General features: G+C 49.7%; 1 protein-coding gene and 1 long non-coding RNA gene across 4 annotated transcripts in view; one reads left to right on the top strand and one right to left on the bottom strand.

Moving 5' to 3' along the window:
- ACOX2 (acyl-CoA oxidase 2) overlaps positions 1-16,772 on the bottom strand; it is a 30,447-nt gene extending 13,675 nt beyond the window's left edge. The window contains exons 1-13 of one of the 3 annotated variants that reach the window (XM_058726367.1): positions 16,652-16,739; positions 16,402-16,509; positions 14,086-14,268; positions 13,525-13,687; positions 13,159-13,310; positions 12,637-12,744; positions 10,498-10,617; positions 10,069-10,184; positions 9,227-9,399; positions 6,835-6,997; positions 5,488-5,678; positions 3,868-4,047; positions 2,278-2,383 (exon numbers count right to left, since the gene is read on the bottom strand). In XM_058726367.1, coding sequence (XP_058582350.1) covers positions 2,278-2,383; positions 3,868-4,047; positions 5,488-5,678; positions 6,835-6,997; positions 9,227-9,399; positions 10,069-10,184; positions 10,498-10,617; positions 12,637-12,744; positions 13,159-13,310; positions 13,525-13,687; positions 14,086-14,245 — 1,632 coding nt within the window. In that variant the 5' untranslated portion in view covers positions 14,246-14,268; positions 16,402-16,509; positions 16,652-16,739. Of the gene's footprint in view, positions 1-2,277; positions 2,384-3,867; positions 4,048-5,487; positions 5,679-6,834; positions 6,998-9,226; positions 9,400-10,068; positions 10,185-10,497; positions 10,618-12,636; positions 12,745-13,158; positions 13,311-13,524; positions 13,688-14,085; positions 14,269-15,120; positions 15,323-16,401; positions 16,510-16,651 lie in introns of those variants that run through there. The other 2 variants (XM_058726366.1, XM_058726369.1) reach the window with 2 other exon arrangements.
- LOC131509986 (uncharacterized) overlaps positions 1-20,992 on the top strand; it is a 110,694-nt gene that overhangs the window by 9,988 nt on the left and 79,714 nt on the right. The gene's annotated exons all lie outside the window — the stretch shown is intronic.

Raw genomic sequence — 20,992 nt, 5'->3', positions numbered from 1 at the left:
AGATTAAATTCCTTGCCCAAGGTCACATGGCTAGTAAGTGGTAGCAACGAGATCCATATCAGAATAGTCCACCTCCCGGTTAAGAGTCTGTGCTCTTAACGACTACGCTGTGTTGCCAAAGCCATTAGAGACCGAGGCTGGATTATAGTGGGTACCAGCATTTGCTCCAGTGGTGCTAGGGACTGACATCTCTCTGAGGCAGGGTCTCAGATTATAGGGTGAGAGCCCATCCATCAGAGCTTAAAGTTCCTGTCGATGCCCCTTTGTTTTACATACTGGGAAGTTACAGGCCAGAAAAGGAAGGACAACCAGGGGTCAGTCACATAGAGAGGAAAGTCACACAGAACTTAGGCCAGGGCTTGTTCCTTGTCCACCACTCTGCCACTGTCCCCAGTCCCCTTGTGTTGTTGTCACTCTCTACCTGCATATTTCTGGTTTCTAGATGGGACCCGGTGGGTGCTTAATGTTCCTGCAGAGTATGTGGTTCTTCCAAAGCACGAAGCTCAGACATTGCAGATTTCTCTGCCCATTATGACTTTGGAGACTTATCTTGGGCACCATCTCCCCAGGAAGCCACTTTTCTTCAGCTTACAATGGCTGGGGGAGAAGGGACTTGCTCTTCTCCTCTAGACTGGCTGAGTTTGGTGCCCCTAGAACTTGGGGATCACCTCCCTCCCTCACACACAGTGGCTCTCTGGGGACACGGCTTGCATCCATGAGGGAAAAGAAAGCAAAGCAAAGCATCATAACTATTTCCTACCTCTGGGACTTCATTCCTTTTAGTTCTGTTTCCACATCCTTAAAATGGAGATTATACTACTCTCACCCCCAGGGTTGTATGTGTTAAATGAGGTAACCCTGGCACGCATTGTCTGGTCCTTTGGAAGGCAGGGCATAGGTTTGGAAAATGGATGAATAATGGGTAGCTGTGGTTCCTTTTTTGGTAGTCTGATGAGAGCACAGCCTCGGCTCACCCTCCTCTGTGTTAATAGGACATTTAGCATAGCAGGGAGTGCCCCTGCGGTGGACACAGCCCAGTGGATGGTGGCAGAGTTAATACCAGCACCAGCTGATGTGGGAGGGGTGGTGGGTCACCAGGTGGCGCTCATGCCCAGCCTGCCGAGTGAGGGCTGCTACCAAACACTTCTTTGGGCTTTCCTGCCATTTCCTGGGCCTGATGCCTGAGGATTGAAGTGTTCACCATGGGTTTTCCAGCTGTAGGTAGGGTCAGAGTGCCAGCTGCCTAAGCTCGAGCTCTTTCTCACCCCGTTACTCTCTGAGACTTGTTCCTTACTTCTGCGCTCTTAATATGTCTGCATCCACTCACTTTTCTCCATGCCCTCTGCCAGGTTCATGGTTGGGACCACCCTCAGCCCTTGCCCAGACTGCTGCTGCCTGCTCCTGAGTGGCCCCCTAGGCAGCCTGCATGTCTCTTCTACAATGAAACTCTCATCACCTCACTCCCCTGATACAAAGTCTGCAAAGATGTCCCATTGCAATAAAAACAAAACCAAACTTCTCGTAGTGATGCAGAAGGTCCCAGGCCTAACCTATCTTTTCTCCTCCCCAACCTGCCTTCCTCTTCTGCTTTCAGGCTTCCTCCTGTAGCTCCTCCTTGAGGATCTGTATTTTCTCAAGCACCATGCCTTTTCTTGCCTCTTCCTTCTTCACCTGCTGTTCCCTTTGCCAGGAAATCTTCGTTTCCAAAACCACAGCCTCTACCCTTTGGCTGGCTAATTTCAGCTCATCCTGGAAGTCTTGGCCTACATGCCACTTCTGGGAAGACTTTGTGGTCCTCAAGCTGGGTAGAGACGTACATCTCTGGGATCCTGTGGCAGCCTGTGTCTCACAGTGCCCAGCCCGATGCCTGGTGTTGAGGGGGTGGTCAAATATTTGCTGACTGAATGTGAATTATGCACAAACACAAAACATAGTAGAAATTGAAACAGACATCTAAGGATCGCCTGTGGGGCTAAGGGGAGACTTAACCTGCTTTTCTATCTGGGAGGAAATATTTGAACAACCTGAAGCAAATCCAATAACACTGCCTCATTACATTTTTTTTTTTTTTTCCCCTAAGAGCTGTCAGCAAGATTGCTTTGGAGTTAAGTCCTTTAATTAAAATACCCTGCACAAAAGCCTTGGAAGTGAAATGAGGGCAGCCACTGAGCAGGGCTGGGGAATAATGGCAGAGCTCAGATTTTCTCAGCATGGTGGCCTGCTGGGGAAACCAAATAGGCCCCTTTCAGTTGGAGCTTCAGCTGATGGGCAGCTCACCTTAGCAGCCTGGACGTGCATGACAGTGGTCTGGTTCCATGCCTCATACCTGTCAGCCCCGGACTGCATCAGAGTCTGCAAGTGATGCACTGAGTCCTTTATGAGCCTGAAGGCCAAAGAAAAAAAGGTTCAGCTTCCTGACTGAGTGGGAAAGGGACTGGTGGAGTTTGGTCTCAGGCTGCCTGGGGTCCCTCAGAAATAGAAATACAGTAATTCCCATTTATTGACTATTTGTGTTACAAGGCTAAATGCTACACATTATCTTTTTAACTCTTAAAAATTTTTTTTGAATATTTATTTGGAGAGAGAGAGCTTGAGCAGGGGAGGGGCAGAGAAAGGAAGAGAGAGAGAATCCCAAATAGGCTCCAGCTCGTGAATCATGAGATAATGACCCGAGCCTGAGCTGAAACCGAGAGTTAGATGCTTAGCCAACTGAGCCATCCAGGTGCCCCTCTCTTGAACCCTTTTAAGGGTAGGCATTCCCAATTTACAATGGGGAAAACTGAGTCCCAAACTGGTTAACTAACTGGTCCAGGGTCACATAACTAGTAACTAACTGGTCCAGAGTCACATAACTAGCAGCTTAACCTCTGACCTGTAAAGCCTGAGCACTCTAGGGCAGGCACTGACCCTCCTTTCTAATGCAGACACCATCCTGATACCAGTAACTTCTGTGGCTGAGCAAAGACAGTGGTTTTCCTGTAAAGGCTAGTGAGGCCTGTCAGTCACCCAGTCTGTTTCAGGTTCTTCCTAAGGAAACTTAAAAGGCAAGAAAAGAAAACCAAACAAACCCTTGTTCTCCAAACCACTAAATTGGTCATTTGCCATTTACTTAACCTTTTCCTTTTATTTTCTATTTCCTGACCATCCGCTCATGATCCTTGGAATTTGTATGCAAAGCAAACTGTTTATTAAGCGATATTTATTTTTTTTCTTGTCAGGGAATAAACAGATGTCACATTGAGGTCCAAGCAAAAGTCAGTATAATGGCATTTTAATTACCCTGAGCAGCCTTATTATGCACTCTCTACCTCCCCTAACTAAAATATTAGATCTGTGAGGCTTAGGCTTTTCTTGACTGGTTTACTAATAGATCTGTAGTACCTAGAATAGTGCCTAGCACATTGTAGGAATTTAATATTTGTGGAATAAATAAATGAATGTCCAGAGTTGCTCATGACTTTGAAACAATTATTAACTATCCTGGGAACCACAGGTTGGGGTATTAGGACCTCTATGAATATTGGTGTTTACTTTTATTTATTTGTTGGTATTTACATACTGATGTGGTACTTACACATGGTACATTCGTTGCATTGCAAATCACAGTAAACACCTATAGATATAAAAAGTTCCTTGCACTGGCCAGAGGGGTGATGTCCCACTAGCTCAATGAGGATGGGGAAGTGATGGTGGCTGATGGATGTGACTTCCCCTTCTCTGCCCACGGTGACAGGAACTGAGAGGACTGAGGTTGGGGAAGGGGGTGCTTTTTAGAGGAGTATGCATGAATGCTCACCCATCCCATCCCAAAGGCCCTAGTGTAGGAAGGAGCCCGTCTCCAAGTGGAATGGCCAATTTCTTGCTCACCTGGCTGCCACGTGTGCCCAGGCAGTGGTGTAGAGTTGTGGGTGGAGGAAGTCAGCTGCTTTCTGGGCTGGGCACCTGGCCAGGTCAGGTGCAGTCAGGTACGCAACAGACTGAGGGAGAGATCTCTGCGATGTGGAGTCTTGGGATGCCTGAGCTAGCAGGTAGTTTTTCTCCAGAAACCTGGGGGTGGGGGGTGGGGGTGGGAGCCAGTGAGCAGCGGGAGCCCTGTGGGATAGACCAGCACCCCTATCTCCAAAAACACACACTCTTAGACTCCCTATAGGAGAACCAGGACCATGCAGTTTCTTGCCTGGTCCCTCCTGATGGTTATCCTCACCCCAAAGCCCTCCCCCCCCCACCTCCCCAGCTGTGAGGCCCTTAGGGCTATGCACCCTGAGACTGTGGTTTCTTCCACAGTGAAAGGAGGCTGGAACTGCAGAGCTGGGTAGACACTCAGATCCTGAACCGAAACCTTTCTGGTATCTGAGCAAACAGAATTTATTCTTCTGGTTAGGATCTTGTGATTTGGGGATTTATGCTGAATTGTACAGTGGCAGCAGAGATTAAATTTTCTTACTTGAGAAAGGATAGGTGTAAGAAGGCTAACACGAGTGGGAGAATTACAGGTGACTCTCGGCTTCTTTCCTGTGATGATCCAGTGCTTATAGGCTCTGGGCTCAGCCAATCCTGGATTCCCAGGCAGCTCTGTTGAGACCTCTGTGATGCTTGTGGAAGTTACTTCACCTCCCTTGGCCTCAGTGTCTCCATATTTAGATGGGGATAATAATACTCACCTGATAGAAGGTTTGTGAAAACTGAGAAAATATTTGTATTGCTTTTATAATGTGGGACACAGAATTTCTAATACATGATACTGTATCCCCCTTATAATTAAAAAAAAAAAAGCACCATAATACTACATATTATAAATTTTTTCAAGAATATTATATAGCCTGTTTGCTAGCAAGCCCTTTCTCCTTGCATGGGGAAACATGTGCCCTGTTGAGTCACCCGAGGATAGATAAATGTGAAAGGCCTGGTCAGTCCGAGCCCCCACAGACAGAAGAGAATGAACAGAAGCCACCACTTGTCGGTTGCGAATCCTGGGTCCCTTCCTGCCTCTCAGGTGGGAGCTTCCGTGAGCAGGCCCTGTGCTAATCCTGAGGACAGTTGGTGGGCAAGGCCCCAGGAGATCTGGCTCACCGAGAAGAGACACTCGGATGGTGTTGAGTGGGAGGGCCAGGGTGGGCATCTAAGCAGCGCCCCGCAGAATGAGCTGCTTACAGCAGCAGGCCCAGCAGGCCAGGCCAGAGTATTCAGGCGAGGGAAGGGAGCGTTCGTGAAGCCCGTGCTGGGAAAGAGGAAACTTGGCCAGCTGGGGAAGGGAGGTGGGGGGAGTGGGGATGGGGGCGGGCAGTGTGGCATTTTCCCACTAGCAGTGGGGAGCCACCGAAGAATGTGAAGCAAGGGAAAGCTGCACTCTTCTCCAGCCTTCCTAAGGCTCCGGATGGGCGGGATCCAGACTGTGTGGGTTGGTTGGGTGGTCTCCGCATGGCCCTGCCCAGCGTCCGTTCCCACCATGGACATCGGCTGCCGCTTCAACCCACGCAGGGGCCTTACCTGGCCATCTGCAGGTAGAGCACAGTGTTGTCACCCTCATAGGTGCAGGCGGCTGTCACTCTGGCGACCAGTGAGGGCAGGCCACTCAGCTTCGAGTAGCCATGGCCGCCGCAGGCTTTGCGGCACAGCTCAGTCCCCCAGCTGCACAAGTCTGACACCATGGCCTTGATTCCTGAGCTCAGTGCGTGAAGCTGTGAGAACAGGGGGTCAGGGCAAGTAAGGGGGCCCTCTGGTAACAACCATGCTTACTGCTCATACAACCTGCTGTATGTCCATGACAACCCCGTGACATAAGATTGTTTCCTCAGCTCTCAACTTTATGACTGAGAAGGCTGAGACTCAGAGATGTTATGTGACTTGCCCAAGATCACACAATGACGCAATGTAGCTGTAGTAAAGACAAAGGAAAACTGTCCAGGCCAGTGTCTCCAGGATCCCTGGAAGAGGGTGCTTCCAGGACTGGGCTCACCATCATCCAGGAGTTGCAGATTTTGCTGGTCAAGTGGGGTTGTTGGAGAGCTGTCCTGTGAGGGTGGAGGTCCACCACCAGCCCACTGGCCTGGGTTGTACGAGGAGCTTCCAGGCTGCAGACCTGGTTTGAGCTTTTGGTTCTTGAAAGCCTTTAATCTATCTTTCAGACTTTTAAGTCCTTGGGAGGAAGGTTATGTTCCTTAACCTCTCTGTGCTTCACTTTCCTAATCTGTAAAATGGGAATATAAAATGCTGCCTGCTCTACAATTGAGAATTAATGAAGCTATGCTTATGAAGCCCAGGGTCTGGTGGACTAAATGTTACAGTATATCTAAGTCCTTGGTCCTTTATCTGAGACCCTTGGGGCCGGATGTATTTTGGAATCAATGTTTTTTGAATTTTAGAAAGCTAAAGCAGGGCATTTAAGGTAGATTATATATAATACCCAGAAGAGTCTGGGGCAGCCTTAGTGATCAAACTCATTAATATTTCTGCTGCAAAATGTATATACGTCCAGTGGGATAAATCAGATCAATTCAGGTCAAATTGTGCCACCAAATGTGTTCTCAATGACTGTAATTTTGGGGGGCTTTTTAGATTTCAAATACACACCAGGGATTGTGCTCCTGTGTTGTATATATTATGTGTGATTATTCCCTCTAACATTTTTGGAGCTTTCTGGAGGCCAGATGTAGGTGGATTTATATGTCGAGGTACAGTTCACCCTGGGTGCCCTGGGATGTTGGAAGGCTGAGAGGAGATAGTAGAAGGAGCCTGTGGGAACAGGGCTGTGGCTGCATCCCAGTGATGAGAACAATTTCAGCCATTTCCCAGCTCCTGCACCCCACCCCTCCACCCCCAGCAGACAGCAGGTACCTCAGGCAGGATGCTGAAGTCTCTGTTCAGAATGGCATCGTAGGAGCTGTGGAAGAATTCCAAGAGGTTGTTTGTCAGGAAATGGAATGCATAGACTGTGGCCAGCTGAGGAAAGAGTTTCTGCTGCTGTGTCTGGTGGTCCAGGACTTTTGCCTCTGGGTCACTGAGTGGAAGAAAAGAAGAAGGTTTAGAAGATTGCTACATGCCACCTCCCCACTTCCCATATCCCCAGTCCCATAAAATACTTAAAAACTGATAGCTTTTGTGGGGGGGCACCTGTTGGTTAAACATCTGATTCTTGATTTCAGCTCAGGTCATGATCTCATGGTTCAAGCCCCACATGTGGCTGACAGTGCAGAGCCTGCTTGAGGTTTTCTCTCTCCTACTCCCTCCCTGCCTCTCTCCCTCGCTCGCTTTTGCTCTCTCAAATAAATTTTAAAAACCTGATAGTTTTTTATAACTCACTGCAAAACTTGACCTGAACTGACATGAAGTTATTAATGATCTTAAAATTCTATCTAACATGAATATCCACACAATTCTCTGCAGAAGTATTGACATGTTTGCTTATGGATGTTGCCCCTTATGGGGGAAGTTTACAAAATTACAGCATATGCACCATATTATCCTGCTAAAATCTGAAAGCTATGAATTCCAACACATTTGGTCCCAAGGATTTCAAGTAAAGCGTTGTGGTCTTGTACCCCTGATGATTTGAAACTTGACCTTTCAAAGTCCAGGTACACGTCGTATGTGCTGGGAGGTACATCGAGCCTAATCAGTAACTCTGAGGATGTGAAGTGGGGTCTGATGGAATCCTAAGGTAGGGACTGTATTTGCCTTGTCTGTTGCTGTGTCTTCAGGGCCCGAGACTGTATCCAGCATGAAGGGGCCTGGAGTAACTATTTTGTGGATTAAAAGAAAGCATGAATGTGAGGAGCCTCCCATGGCTCTCTGGGAGGAACCCAGGTCAGCAACCCCTCACTTAGACACATACTTTTATAACCATACTTGGGACACTTCTGCAACCCAGAAAACTGAAGTCTGGATGGGACGGCAGCAGCACCTTTCCCTGGCACCCCTGTCCTCCAGAGAAGACTCCCTAACCCCAGGAATCTGAAGCCCGGGCCAGCACAGGGACCCTGGGTTTGCCAGAGGAAAGGGTCCTGGGCTACGGGCCTGGCATGCTTTGTTGCTTTTTACTCTTAGCACTGCCCTGAAAGATTGCTCTTGTCACCCTGTGTCGTAGGTGAGGAAGTTGAGGGACAAAGAGGTGGGGTGACTAGCATAAGCTCCCACAGCTGGCAAGTGGCCTAGCTGTGGTCCACCCAGGTCTGCCTGGCATCTGACCTGCAGTCCATTTTGCTTAGACTGCTGGATCCTTCAGTCCATGGCATGAAACATCGCCAGGTTCTTGGGCTGGAAGTTCTCTCATCTTCACATTACAGGTGAAAAAACTGAGGCCCAGAGAGGGCAAAGGACTTGCCCAGGGTCACTTGGCAGAGTTGGGACAAGAACTGGCAGGTTGAAGCCCATCCCTCAGCACCACTAGTTGAATCAGTTATGGCTGTACCTCCCCTGCCATGCTCACTGGGGCACCATATGCTCAGCTCCATGTTGCCACATCCTGGGTGCATGTCCCCATGTGGGACATAGTGGTTGTATATTATTTTCTGTTTACAGCAAAATTATTTGCCGTTTACAGGCAGTCCTGTATTTTCTTTTGCTGAATCTGGCAATTGTGTGCATTTCCACAGGCATGCATATGCATGGGTACACATACACATGTTAAAAAACAGAGAGTAGTTGGCTATTTGGTCCCATAGGGCAGAGGGAGGATTAGCTTGACACAGTCACATACAACAAAATGGATCCAGACTTGGACATACCACAGGATGCTGACAGTTCCAGCCAGACAGAACCGACTTCAGCCGTATACTGTCTGGTATGACAGTTGGGCTTTTCCAGACACAATCACTCACATCCTGACAGAACAAACTCAGGAGCCACAGTCACCTGCAGTTTGGCAAGCGGCTGACCCAGACACACTCAGCTGGTCATAGCCGGGTAGGACCCAGTTGGACTTGGACAGACAGACTGAGTTAGATCTGATGGTCCAGGCCAAAGACAAATGATCTCACAGAAACCCCATGGGGTCAGACACTGACAGACACAGGATGGGCAGCCAGTCAGCCAGGGGTTAGAGGGAGCCAACAGAGACCCTACAGACATGGCCAGATGGGCTAGGTCTGGGCAGGTGTTGCGTGTGTGTTACAGGGGTGATGTGTATTCCCAGCACCCCACTCTGGCAGAGGGGTGGCAGCAGGGGGCAGGTGCTGTGGGAATCAGAGCTAGTTCTGTCTGTAGTGGTCAGCCTGTGGGTGCGTCTTGCCTGGGCCGGAGGCAGGACTGCCGGCGGATGACCGAGTAGCGAATGGCGATGACACAGGCCTTCTGCAGAATGGGTATTACCTCGCCCCAGAGCAGATTCACCCGTGTTATCACCATGGAAAGGTAGTTGATCTGCAATTTTCCAAGCTTGAGGTAGGTGCCATCTGGCAAGACCTGGTGGGCCAAAGGCAGGTGTTGAGTCTGAGCCAAGACTCCCCAGACTGTCCTATACCCATAACTATGGGCTTCATGCCCTGCAGGCACCACAGTCCTCAAACCGCTCACCTGGGACAGATGGCCAACTACCAGCCAGAGCGTGCTGGTGTGGCCGCGCTGATTGTTAAACACACCCGTGCTTTTTGCGAAACAGCCACTGCCCTAAGTGCCTTGGTTCACAGCTCCTCACCTTGGACACCTAGGACCTCCCCCAAATCCACAGCTTAAAGGTAATGCCTGGCAAGATGGGGACCTCCAGAACTTCCTCTAACACCTGGCCAGTGTCCGGTCTGTGATTGGCTGTGTCTAGGCCTCACTGCAGGTAAATACGCTTTCACTCTCAGCCCTTCCCTCTTCTCACATTGCTTTGCCACCCTACCCCATGACTGCTCTACCTTCCCATTTACCCGTGGTAACTCTGAGGCTCAGGTAGGCCAAGTGACTTGCCCAATATCACACTGCTTCTAAACTGGGTTTTTACACAGATCTGTGGGATACCAGAGCCTCTCTGAGGTGGGGTCTGCTTCTCTGCCCTATGGGGGAGGACCCAGAGACAGCAGCAATCTGCAGGGGGCCACCATTCCCTCTCCAGGCAGCATAAGTTTGCAGCATCTCCAGGACCCCCACCTGTGTAAAGCGACTCAGCATGTTGTCTCTGGGGATCCGCACATGGTCCAGTCGCAAGAAGCCATGGTCTGTATAGTCAAAGCCCATCTTGGGCCCGATGTCTCCAACAGTGATTCCTAGAAGGAGATGGAGACGGGAACATCTATCAGCCAAGTACTTTGTGTGGGGTACCACACACACGTTCCAGTTCCTCTGAGCCTCACGGCAGCCTGTGACATTGGGGTTTTATATCTGTTTTGCAGGGGACCAGGCTGAGGTCAGATTGGGTGCTGATTCTTGCTTAAGTTCACCCAGCCAGTTAGCATGAGGGCTGTCCAACCGGACTCCTCCCTGCCCAAGGGAGACATGTCCTAGCTTCTCCCATGACCTCTGGGGCCTTAGGACAGGGAGGCCGTCCTGGCAGGGGTCCTGGGAGTCACATGGGCTTACCTGGCAGTGGGGTGTGGTCCTCGAGGCTCCGGATGGGCACAATAAAGGCGTGCATTCCCTGCCGGGCTCCTGAGCAGATCAGCTGGGCCTGGACCAAGGCGTGGGTGGCTGACCGTCCCACTGAGGGCAGAAACACGAGAGGCCCAGCATGATCTCTGGTGTAGGAGGACTTGGCGTACAGAGCAGGCAGGCTGACTCTCCTCATCAGGAGCCTGGATGTGGGTCCAGTCTGTAATGGGTTAGGAGGACCAGTGTGGTGGCATGGGGCAGGGCAGGGCACTCTATGAGGCCAGGATAGGGTTTGTTTGATCTGCCTTCACAAATGGTGTGGGTCAGAGGAGGATGTACAAGGAGCCTGAAGGGTAAGGGGTATTTTCCAGGGGAGGAGGGCACACAGGTCAGGGAGGGCAAGGCAAAGGGAGCGGTGTGCTCAGAAGCTTGAGGGCTGGCTTGGCTTCGTGGGGCCAGGAAGAGGAAGAGATAGCATCTAGGGTAGCAAAGCAATGCTTTTTTGGGATATCCCTTGACTCACCTTGACTCCTCCTTGGAAGTGACTGGAACAGTCCAGAGCACTTTAATGGGATTGTCTGGCTCTAGAGTGCACTGGGTTGGAGGGCTTTATGGACAGCCATTCGGTGGCTGGAGGTTCAGGGGTTCTAAGTGTCAGGTTTGTGGAGCAACCACCCCACAGTACACAGGCACAGTACACAGGGTCGGGAGGCTCAAGGAGGCTGCTGGAGATCTTGAGTCATTTTCTTGGGAATCTGGGAGATAGGGTCTATACATCAGAGCTGCAGGAGTGCGCATGTCAGGATCCGTGGTGAGAAAACTGGTCCCTTACCACAGGGAGAGGTGTGCTCTGTTTCCCTCTCCCCATCCCAGCCGATGGGCGCCTTTGTGGCCTCAAAAAGTCACTGATCCCAGAGAGGGGGAACTGCCCCCTAAAGAGCCAAATAAATCCAGCAGTGTTTTGCAAAAGGCACTGTGGAATGAGCAAGCTTTTTGTTTTTTCTGTCCTCAAAAGTCTATAAATGAATCTATCATCCACCTAATAATAATGAATACAGATAATTGCCATTTCTCAATATCCAGGTGGTGCTGGACCCTGTGCTGATGCTTTCCAGTTCTTGCAGTGCAGGTATTACCGATGAGCCCCATTTTTCAGGTCAGGAAACTGAAGCTCAGAGAGGAGAGTGATGTGCTCAAGGTCACTGGCCTGGAGGGGGCAGAATTGGGATTTCAACCTAGCCTGATTGCAAATGTGGTTTCTTTTTTTCTGCGGCTCTGACATCAGACATCTGACATCCATTCCCTCCCTCTCTCTCATTGTGCTCTCCTGTAGCTCCCTTATTTCTCAGAATTCTCTCTGTTTCAATCTTTCTCCCTCTCTGCTGATCTCTCGCCTGTCTCTTTGTGTTTAGTTGTATTCTTCATATTCATTGTGTTTTCTTCCCCATGTAAGTGTTCATCAAATGGGTCTGGAAGTGCCATCGGAGGTGTGTTGTCACATCTGGGGAAGAGGGCTTTGGTGGTGCCCCCTCTCAGGAAATCAGAGCTTCAGGGAAGCAAGGTGTGGTCGCCACCTGGTGGCCACCGGGGGCAGTGTGGTGCCAGTGACCTGGCTCTGAGCCTGCCTTCCTCCGTGTCTGGAGCAGGGGCAGGGAGCGATGTTTTTCTCTCTAACTGTGTGATCGAATGGAAGCCTAATCATTAACCTGGGCGATGAGAGGACCTGGGGTTGTGGAGAGTGCCTGGGACTAGGCTGTGGTTCTGTGTGTGTGTGTGTGTGTGTGTGTGTGTGTGTGTGTGCGCGTGCGCATGCGTGGCGTCTGTGTGGGGGCAGCATGCTTGTGAGAGAGGCCTTGGCCCTCATTCCCCACAGTTGAGTTGGTTTCCTCAGCTACTTCAAAGTTCCCTTGGAGGCCTCTCAGCTGCTCGCTGATGAAATTATTCACATCCCACCTGTTTAAAGTGAGACCCTGAAGTTCAAGAAAGTGAATTGATTTGCTCAAGGTCACTAGCCTAGACCAGGGCATCAATCCAAGGTGCACTGGAATCAGAGCCAGTGCTATTCTGCTGTCCAACTTTGTTCTCACTGGGGACGGATGGGGCTGGGGTGGGGGGGTGATGGATACTCACGGTCCCCAGGCCACCATTTGGTGGCAGTCATCGTGGGGCTGTGTACCACAAACTCCTGGGTGGCTGCATCATAGGTGGCTTCAGTCTCCAGGCCCTGAAGATGTGTCCCTTGGAATCAAGGAGGGGAGTTAGACATGGGGCCAGGGTAGGCATCTCACCTGGGGAGGAGTGTCCTGGTGGGCCTGGAACTGCCAGGCACCCGCCTAGTCTGGGGTGGGGGGAGCTCCCCGCTGTACCCTCAGGCATCTCTCCTCTTTCACCCGTGGGCTGTGAGGGGGACACATGGCCAGCCCATGACAAGGGATGGTCGCTGACATTTCCAGAAGGAATGACTTGCCCATTGCTAGCTCATACAACCTGTTTGTGTAAATTAGAAAAAGGTACCTCCTCCTTCAAGACCCTTGCCTGCCACCCGCTGGAATGTTTTCACATGAAATCTGTACAATGTCTGACCACTGAGATGTGAATGGGCTCTCCGGAACCTTGCACAACCTGTACACGGCGTCAGGAGCCCTGGCTCACCGTGTCCCAGTTCTGTCTGGGCGTATGTTGTGATGATCTGGAAATTATTGCAGAGTGGGGCCCATTTGGCAATCTGCTCCTCTGAGCCCAGGCTCCTGAGGGCTTTCAGGAAAAGGCTGTGTATATTTAAGGCCACTTCTCCAGAAACGGCTCTGTTGGGGAGAGATGCAGTGGTTGAGTAGTGCCTTGGAGACAGGGACCCGGTACCATCAGCCTGGCAGCATGCAGGAGGGAAGGGGCACCTGCCATCCTGCTTTCCCGACAGCCACTGCCTTTAAAGTAGGGGAAAATCACTCATGGGGTTAAGGGTTTCCAGGTGATCCCAGGTAGATTCCTCTCTGGTGGGGCTACCCTGGGAGTGAGTACCTGTAAGCGTAAAATAATTCAGGACTGTTTTCCGACCAGCCCAGGCACTTTGCTATTGTCTGGATGTGGAATTTCCTCTGAACGGCGGCCTCATAACATTCATTCTGGGTCATGAAATAATTATCCTTCAGGCTGCATTTTGGATCACTGTGGATGATGCTCTCTTCCAAAAAACAAAGAACCGAAGGCTTAGAGATCTGGGTGAGGTTCCTGGCACCTTCAGATCTTCCCACCCGCTTGCCTCATGGACGTGGAAAGGAAGTCAGACATTACTATCATTTTACAGACACAATGACCAAGCACCCGAGGAGGGAAAGTGACTTGCCCAAGATTACAAAGCTATGCAGTGGCAGAATAAGGACCAGCACCCAGGTCTTCTGCTGCCTAGGACTCTTCTATCCTTCAGGTGGGCTCAGGGAATACGAACAGGTTTAAGACGTCTTTAGAGCCCAAAGGAATGAATCTCTAACGGTGAGATTTTGAGATCAAATTTGTTATTTGAAGTTGGGACTGCTAGCGAAGGGCTCTTCTTCCAAGAAAAGCATCCCAGCCTCTTCTTACCAACTTTCCTCCGGAGTGCAGTGTTCTCGGCTCCGCCATCAAGGATGTTGGTGAGCCGTTCCACGTTGAAAGACTGTATGTTCCTCTCACACTCTATGTCGGGGTGCACTTGCCTGCTCCAGGTATCCCCCAGGGACACTCGGTGCACTGGGCTGCCCATCCTAGCTGGGATCTGCTTGGTGCCTGAGGAGAGATACTTCTGGCCTCGCTGCTCTGAGCCTTGGCGGTTGTGGAGGCGGTGGGGGGTGGGGGGGTTGCTAAGAATGTGTGCAGGGTTTGCTGCGAAGAATACAGGTTCAGCCTGGCTGTGGGGGATGCACAGGGGTCCCAGGGGGAACACAGGAAGTGTCCAGAGCTTAGTGTCCGTCAGGGGCTGCTTAGCATAGGGAACTAACCCCCCTTCAGTATTTGAGTGCCACCGTACCCTACCGTGCTGCCTGCGAGCACTTGGCTGGAATTGCATGCAATAATTCCTCAGTAAATGGTAGTTCAGTACCTGTTTGTCGAGATTTGGGCAAGATCTGATCACAGAGCTCATGCTCTATCCACTGCAATGTGTGTTCACAAGAATTGCCTGGGGGAGTTCTCACAAAAAGTCAGTTAACTTCACACACGTAAAAAATATTTTGGTGAGCTTGAGCATGTGGCCTCTAGCCACACAGCGGGAGGTGGCCAAGAGTTGGACAGGGTCTGACCACACAGCACATGCTCTGTCCGTGCTATGGCCCTGCCAAGGGGACTCACTGTAGGGAGGGACCTGTGGTCGTATAAGTCTTGGGCTCATTTGGCCCATTTCTGTGAGCTTTGAGGGGAGGAAGCTTGCCTCTGACCTGGGAAGTGTTCCCCCTGGGACCCTGTGTGTCCCCCACAGCCAGGCTGAACCTGTATTCTTTGCAGCAAACCCTCAGACTCTCAGAAGCTCCTCTCACCCCACTGTAAGACAACCACCGGATATGGTCCATTCTGCTTCTTAGGTATCTCAAATCCATTTGTTCCATCCCCATGTCTATCCCCCAGGCCGCCATCACCTCTCACCTGGCCTCAGTGTCTTGACTGTCTGTCCTCCTGGCTGCCAGGCTGAGCTCTTAAACTGTAGTCACGTTGTTTCCCTCTGCTGCTTGGAATTTGCCCCTTAGTGTCCACTGCTTGTAGAAGAGAGTCCATGCTCCCTGCACTGCCCTTTGTCCTGTTTCAGCTTACCTCCACGCCTGGGTGGGGACTACCACTCTCCTCCTGCCCTGTGCCTCTGCTATTTCCCCCAGTGTTTTTTTTTTAAAGGACTATTTTGCTTTTTAAATAATTTTTAATGTTTATTTAGTTTTGAGAGAGAGACAGAGTGTGAACAGGGGAGGGCAGAGAGAGAGTGAGATAAAGAATCTGAATCAGGCTCCAGGCTCTGAGCTGTGAGCACAGAGCCCAATGGGGGCCTCAAACTCACAAACTGAACCCTGAGATGATGACCTGAGCCAAAGTTGGTGGCTTAACGGACTCAGCCACCCAGGCATCCTCCCCCTGGTGTTCCTGGTGAGACCCAGCCTCTAAGGACCCTTCCTCTAAGAAGCCTTCCTGGTGACAGCAGCACCCCTGGAAGAACTGAGTGCCCCTTTGCTGTCCCCTGGGGGCTATTAGAGTAGACAATATGGCTTATTTACTCGAATGTCCCCCTTCCAAGGCAGGGAGTGCCTGGGTGACCACTTCTGCTTTTCCTTGGATCCCATGAGCTTAGCTCTCATGTGGCTTGCTGTAACTCTTTCCTGCAGGCAGCCACTATTTTGATTCCCTTTCTTCTTCACCACAACCCTACAGATAAGGTATTGTTTTTACCATTTTACAGAGAGGTCAGGAAGGGAAGGAAGGAGACCCTGTAAGGTCACGCAGCACATACGGCAAATGGGATTCGTATGCAGGCTTCCAAATCAAAACTCCTGAGTAGATGGCAGGGCCATGGGGGGTCTGACAGGGGGCCTGGAGGGTTCAAGGAGCCCCTATCATCTGCCCCCACAGAACCCCTGCAAGGTTGCCTCAATGGTCTCCTGTCTTCCTGCTCTACACCCTAACGGCTGCTGTCTCTTCGCTGTGCTTGAACACCCCAGGCCTCCCCAAAACCAGCCTCTGCCAGGCTGTATCCTCTGCCTGAAACACTCTTCTTCTGGAACACTCTTTCTACAAATGTCCTCTTGGCTCTCTCATTACATCCTTCAAGTGTTTGCTCAATATCACCTTCTCAGTGGGGCCCACCTGACTGCCCTCTTTAAAATCCCACGCCTCCTCTCCCTGCTCTACTTTTTCTTCTAACATACAAGGTAATTTACTCACTTATGTTTTTGTTTATTGCTGCCTTCCCTATTACAGGGTCAAGTCCAAGGGGGCAGGGGCCATTGTCACATTACCCTAGCATCCTAGGGCCTGGCCTACAGGCAGGGTCTAGGAAATAGGGGTAGAAATGAAATGAAAGCAGTGCTCAGAGTCATTAGGAGTGCAGGAAGGGTCATTACTCAGGTGGGACAGTCCTTAGTCCCCAGTACTCAGGCTCCCAGTCCCTCCCCTGTCTCTCGACCCAGCTCACCTGTGTCCTGTGTCTGTCCTTCAGGCTTGACCTGGCCTCTCTAGCGAAAGGCCTAGGTTTCCTATGGGTGGCCCAGCCCCTTTCTCCTCCCTTAGGATGAGCTGGAACAGGAAACACTGAAGGCAGCACTTGGCAGGCTGTCCACTCTCAGTTGCCCCTGGTTCACTGTTGCCGAGCTCAAGTTTTTCCCCTGCCCCTCTGTCTTCAAGTGGGTGTGACCATGCTGTGCCAGAGCCAGAGCTGTCCAGGAGGATTTCTCCATGGAGCATCAGCCGCTGAGCCTCATCTTCCTCTTCCTCTCTCCACCTGCCTGGCCCTATGTCTCAGAGCCAGTTCCCAGGAACATGCAGAGATTTGCATTCTGTGCAAGGAAACACCACCACCCTCCGCTGGAGTCCAGAGGCCTGGGTTCAAATCCTGAAGATTTGACTCTGAGTTACTTCACCTCTCTGAGCTTCCCTTCCCTCGTCTATAATTCACGGGGTATAAAGGAAAGCTCTTGGCAAACTGTGAAGCACCAGGATTTGTAACTTGAGACTGTTACTGTTTTCTTGGTTCCCCAGGAGAGAATTTCTTAATTTCCAGGAGTGGTGTTGAATGGTGGAACTTCTGATTCGCTGGCAGTCTGCTGGTGAGATATTCCATGGGCAGGCGTGTGAGCGCTTGGGTTGTACCAGAAGCATTGAGTTGATTTATTATCTATACATCTTTTTAAGTGCCCACAGTGATCTAAGCACTGGAGCATGGCAGGAAGCAAAAACAAAACAAAACAAACCTGTACCCGTCCCCTGACCTTGTGGAAACTTGGGACTAGGGGGCTGTTGGGGAGACAGTAATCACAGTAGGAATGAGCAGGAAAACCTACATGGGACGCACACAGTCACTTCTAATGAGTTTATAACTTTTTTGAACTTAAAGCTTTATTGCCCTCTCCTCCTGCTCCCGCTGTTCCCCAGGCCTCTCCAGCACTACCTGTCTGGCTCCTCTTTATCTTTTCATCTCACCACACTGTTTTAGGAAGTCACCCTGGTCTGGATTAGAAGTTCCTGGACCTGCTTTCTTAGCTCCAAGTTTTGGGTCTTTGTGATATATGTATATATTCGGTCTTTGTCCCCAGTTCCTGGCACAGAGCCCCCCAAACCCTTGCAGTCTCCTGAGTGATAAGGACTATCTTTTGTGTCTATGGATGGGGGCCCATAGGCAGCTTCAGGGTGGGGCCTGGTTGCTGGAAAGAGCAAATCTTAAAATTACAGCATTGGAATTTTTAGTCCTCCCCAGCACACCCTCCCCACCCAAACTCCAGGGAGGGGAGAGGATGCAGATTGAGCTAATCGCCAGCGGCCAATTACCCAATCGATTATGCCTGTGTAATGAAACCTTGGTAAAAATCCCTAAGCAACATGGTTTGGGGAGAGTTGGTGGACACGGAGGTGTTGGGAGGTGGCCCAGAAAGCTCTGTGCTGCCTCCCTTCCAAGACCTCGTCCTCTGCATCCCTTCCAATAGGCTGTTCCCAAGTTGCATCCTTTATAACCAACCAATAACCATAAGTAAAGTGCTTCCCTGAGTTCTGTGAGTCATTCTAGCAAATTACTGAACCCGGGGTGGGGGGTTGTGGGAACCCCTGAATTTATAGCCAGCAGGTCAAAAGTACAGGTGGCCCCTGGGATTTGCACTTGTTGTCTGACATGGGAGCAGTCTTGTGGGACTGATCCTAAAGCCTGTGGGGCCTACACTAACCCCAGGAGTTGGTGTCAGAATTGAACTGAATTGTCGAACACACAATTGTGTTGGAGGATTGGTTGTTGGTGTGGAAAAACCACATGTTGGTGTTAGAAAAAGACACCACACCCTTGGTACACCCACTACAGTGGTGGGTATTTTGTCTTTAGCTATTGGTTTTTGTGTAAATCACTAATGAAAGCAAGCACTATGTTGTTCTTGGTCACCAATACAGTCCCAGCCCCAGGGACCCAGACCAGGTCTAGCCCAGGGTAGGTGCTCAACAAATATTTGGTAGGTGAATGAATGAACAAAAGTTGACAGAAGCCGTCCAGATTCTCTACCCCAAAGGCACAGCCAAACTTAGTGAAGGACTTTGGAGCTTTGACGTTTTTGGTTTTTTTTAAAGGTGGAAATGGTGTGTGTGTGTGTGTGTGTGTGTGTGTGTGTGTCCACCCTATTTGTACACAATTGTACACTTTGACCTGAGATCCAGCCCTGCAATCTCAAAGCTGGGGATTCTTCTGGGACTACTTGTACCAAAAATCTGTGTACCCAGCTGGGTTCCCAAGGTGATCCTGGTCTTTCTGCAGCCTTTCTTGATCTTTCCTGATGGACCTTTATCCTATGTGCTTCAGGAGCATAGTTGTTAATATCCAAGGAGCTCCCCACAGGTGGTCCTTATGTGAAAGGGTAGCTCTGCAAGGTGAATGATTTTTCTCTTTCCCTACATTTCTGCCCTAAAATTTGGCTTCTCTTATGCTTAGCATTAATATTAGTATTCATTAGTATTCATACACCTCTGACCATCATTCCCTGAACGAATATTTTTGGAGCATGGGGCACTGCTTGTGGTGGGACCCAGAGTGGAGCCAGGTCTCTGTGAGTGGGGTGGGATGTTTACAGGTTCCCTCACTTCCACTGCATAGACAACCCTGGAAAGTGAGATGACTCTTTTCATTTTGCAGAAGTGGAGACAAGCCCAGAGAGGTGTTGTCATTTGACCATGTTTGCATAGTAAGTAGGATGCAGAACTGGAATTTGGACCAGCTTTGCTGGCTCTTTATATTTTCACAAGGTTGGGAAAGAAGTCAAGAGACCCAAGTACCTGTTCTGGCAGGACCTCTGAGGTGTAGTGACTCTGGACAGGTTCCCTCTTCTTCTGGATCTTGGCTTCCCCCCCTGTGGTGTGCGGTATCTTCTCTTTGAGGGGTCTCATCCCTCCCCACCATGTACTCGAGGTAGTGTCAAGCTTGTGTCTTGAGGAAGAGACTGACCCCAAGCTTTGAGATGTTACTCAGCAGATCCTGCTGGGACTGGGAGGCCTGGACGCTGGATTCCCTGTTGCTGTTAGCAGTGGCTTTACACAAGGTAGTGGCTCCAGGGAAGGTGGCCTTGACCCTACTATTTGGAGGTGAAAGTTCTGGGTCCCAAACTGGCCTCTGCCAAGAACTTGTGCTGGCTCTTTTTTTTTTTTTTTTTTAATGTTGATTTATTTATTTTTGAGAGTGGGGAGGGGCAGAAAGAGGGAGAGAGAGAATCTCAAGCAGGCTCTGTGCCGACACAAACAGTGAGATCATGACCCGAAATCAAGAGGTGGATGCTTAACTGACTTAAGCCACCCAGGTGCCCCTGGGCTGCCTCTTATGATGGGCAGTTACTTATTTTTTCTTGGCCATAGTTTCCACATCTTGATTGTTTTGAGATTAAACTCAATGTTCTTTTAAGATTTGATAAATTCCATGTTTAAAAAGTTTCTTCATCAACCTTGGAGCTGACCCTGCTCTAAATGTTTTGGATGTGATTATTTTATTTTATTTTTTAAAGTTTTAAAATTTATTTTGACAGAGAGAGAGAGAGAGCACACGCACAGCAAGCTGGAGAGGGGCAGCGAGAGAGAGAGAGAGAGAGAGAGAGAGAGAGAGAGAGAGAGAGATCGGAATCCCAAGCAGGCTCTGTGCTGTCAGCATAGATGGGCCCAACTTGGGCCTTGAAGCAGTGCTCTAGGGAGGACTTGAACTCACAAACTGTGAGATCATAACCTGAGCTGAAATCAAGAGTCTGACACTTAATTGACTAAGCCACCCAGGTGCCCCATGATGTGATTATTTTAATTTGTTGCACCAAACTATTCAATTCTCTAGCTAAAATTTTTTTATTTTGAAAAATTTCAAACCCATATAAAACAATATAACGAATCCATATGTACTTAACACCCAGCTTTAACAATTATCATCTCATCTTTCCCTATTCTTTGTGTTTTAACTTTTATTTTGAAATAACTTTAAGCGTGCCTGGGTGGCTCAATTGGTTAAGCATCCAACACTTGATATCAGCTCAGGTCATGATCTCATGGTTGGTGAGTTTAAGCCCTGCATCAGGCTCTGTGCTGAAAGTGTGGAGTCTGCTTGGGATTCTGTCTTTTCCCTCTCAAAATAAATAAACTTACTTTTTTTTTTTTTTAAAAAAGAAATAACTTTAGACTTTCAGAAAGTTGCAAAAAAATTGTAGTTTCCATATAACTTCCCTCAGCCTCCTCCAGTGTTAAATCTTACATAACCATAGTGTAGTTATTGAACCCAATAAATTAACACTGATCCAATACTATTAACTAATCTTCA

This window comes from Neofelis nebulosa, chromosome 4, assembly GCF_028018385.1.
Source record: "Neofelis nebulosa isolate mNeoNeb1 chromosome 4, mNeoNeb1.pri, whole genome shotgun sequence".
Taxonomy (NCBI): domain Eukaryota; kingdom Metazoa; phylum Chordata; class Mammalia; order Carnivora; family Felidae; genus Neofelis; species Neofelis nebulosa.
Note: the sequence above shows the minus strand (reverse complement) of the source record. Positions and strands in the feature narration are given on the sequence as shown.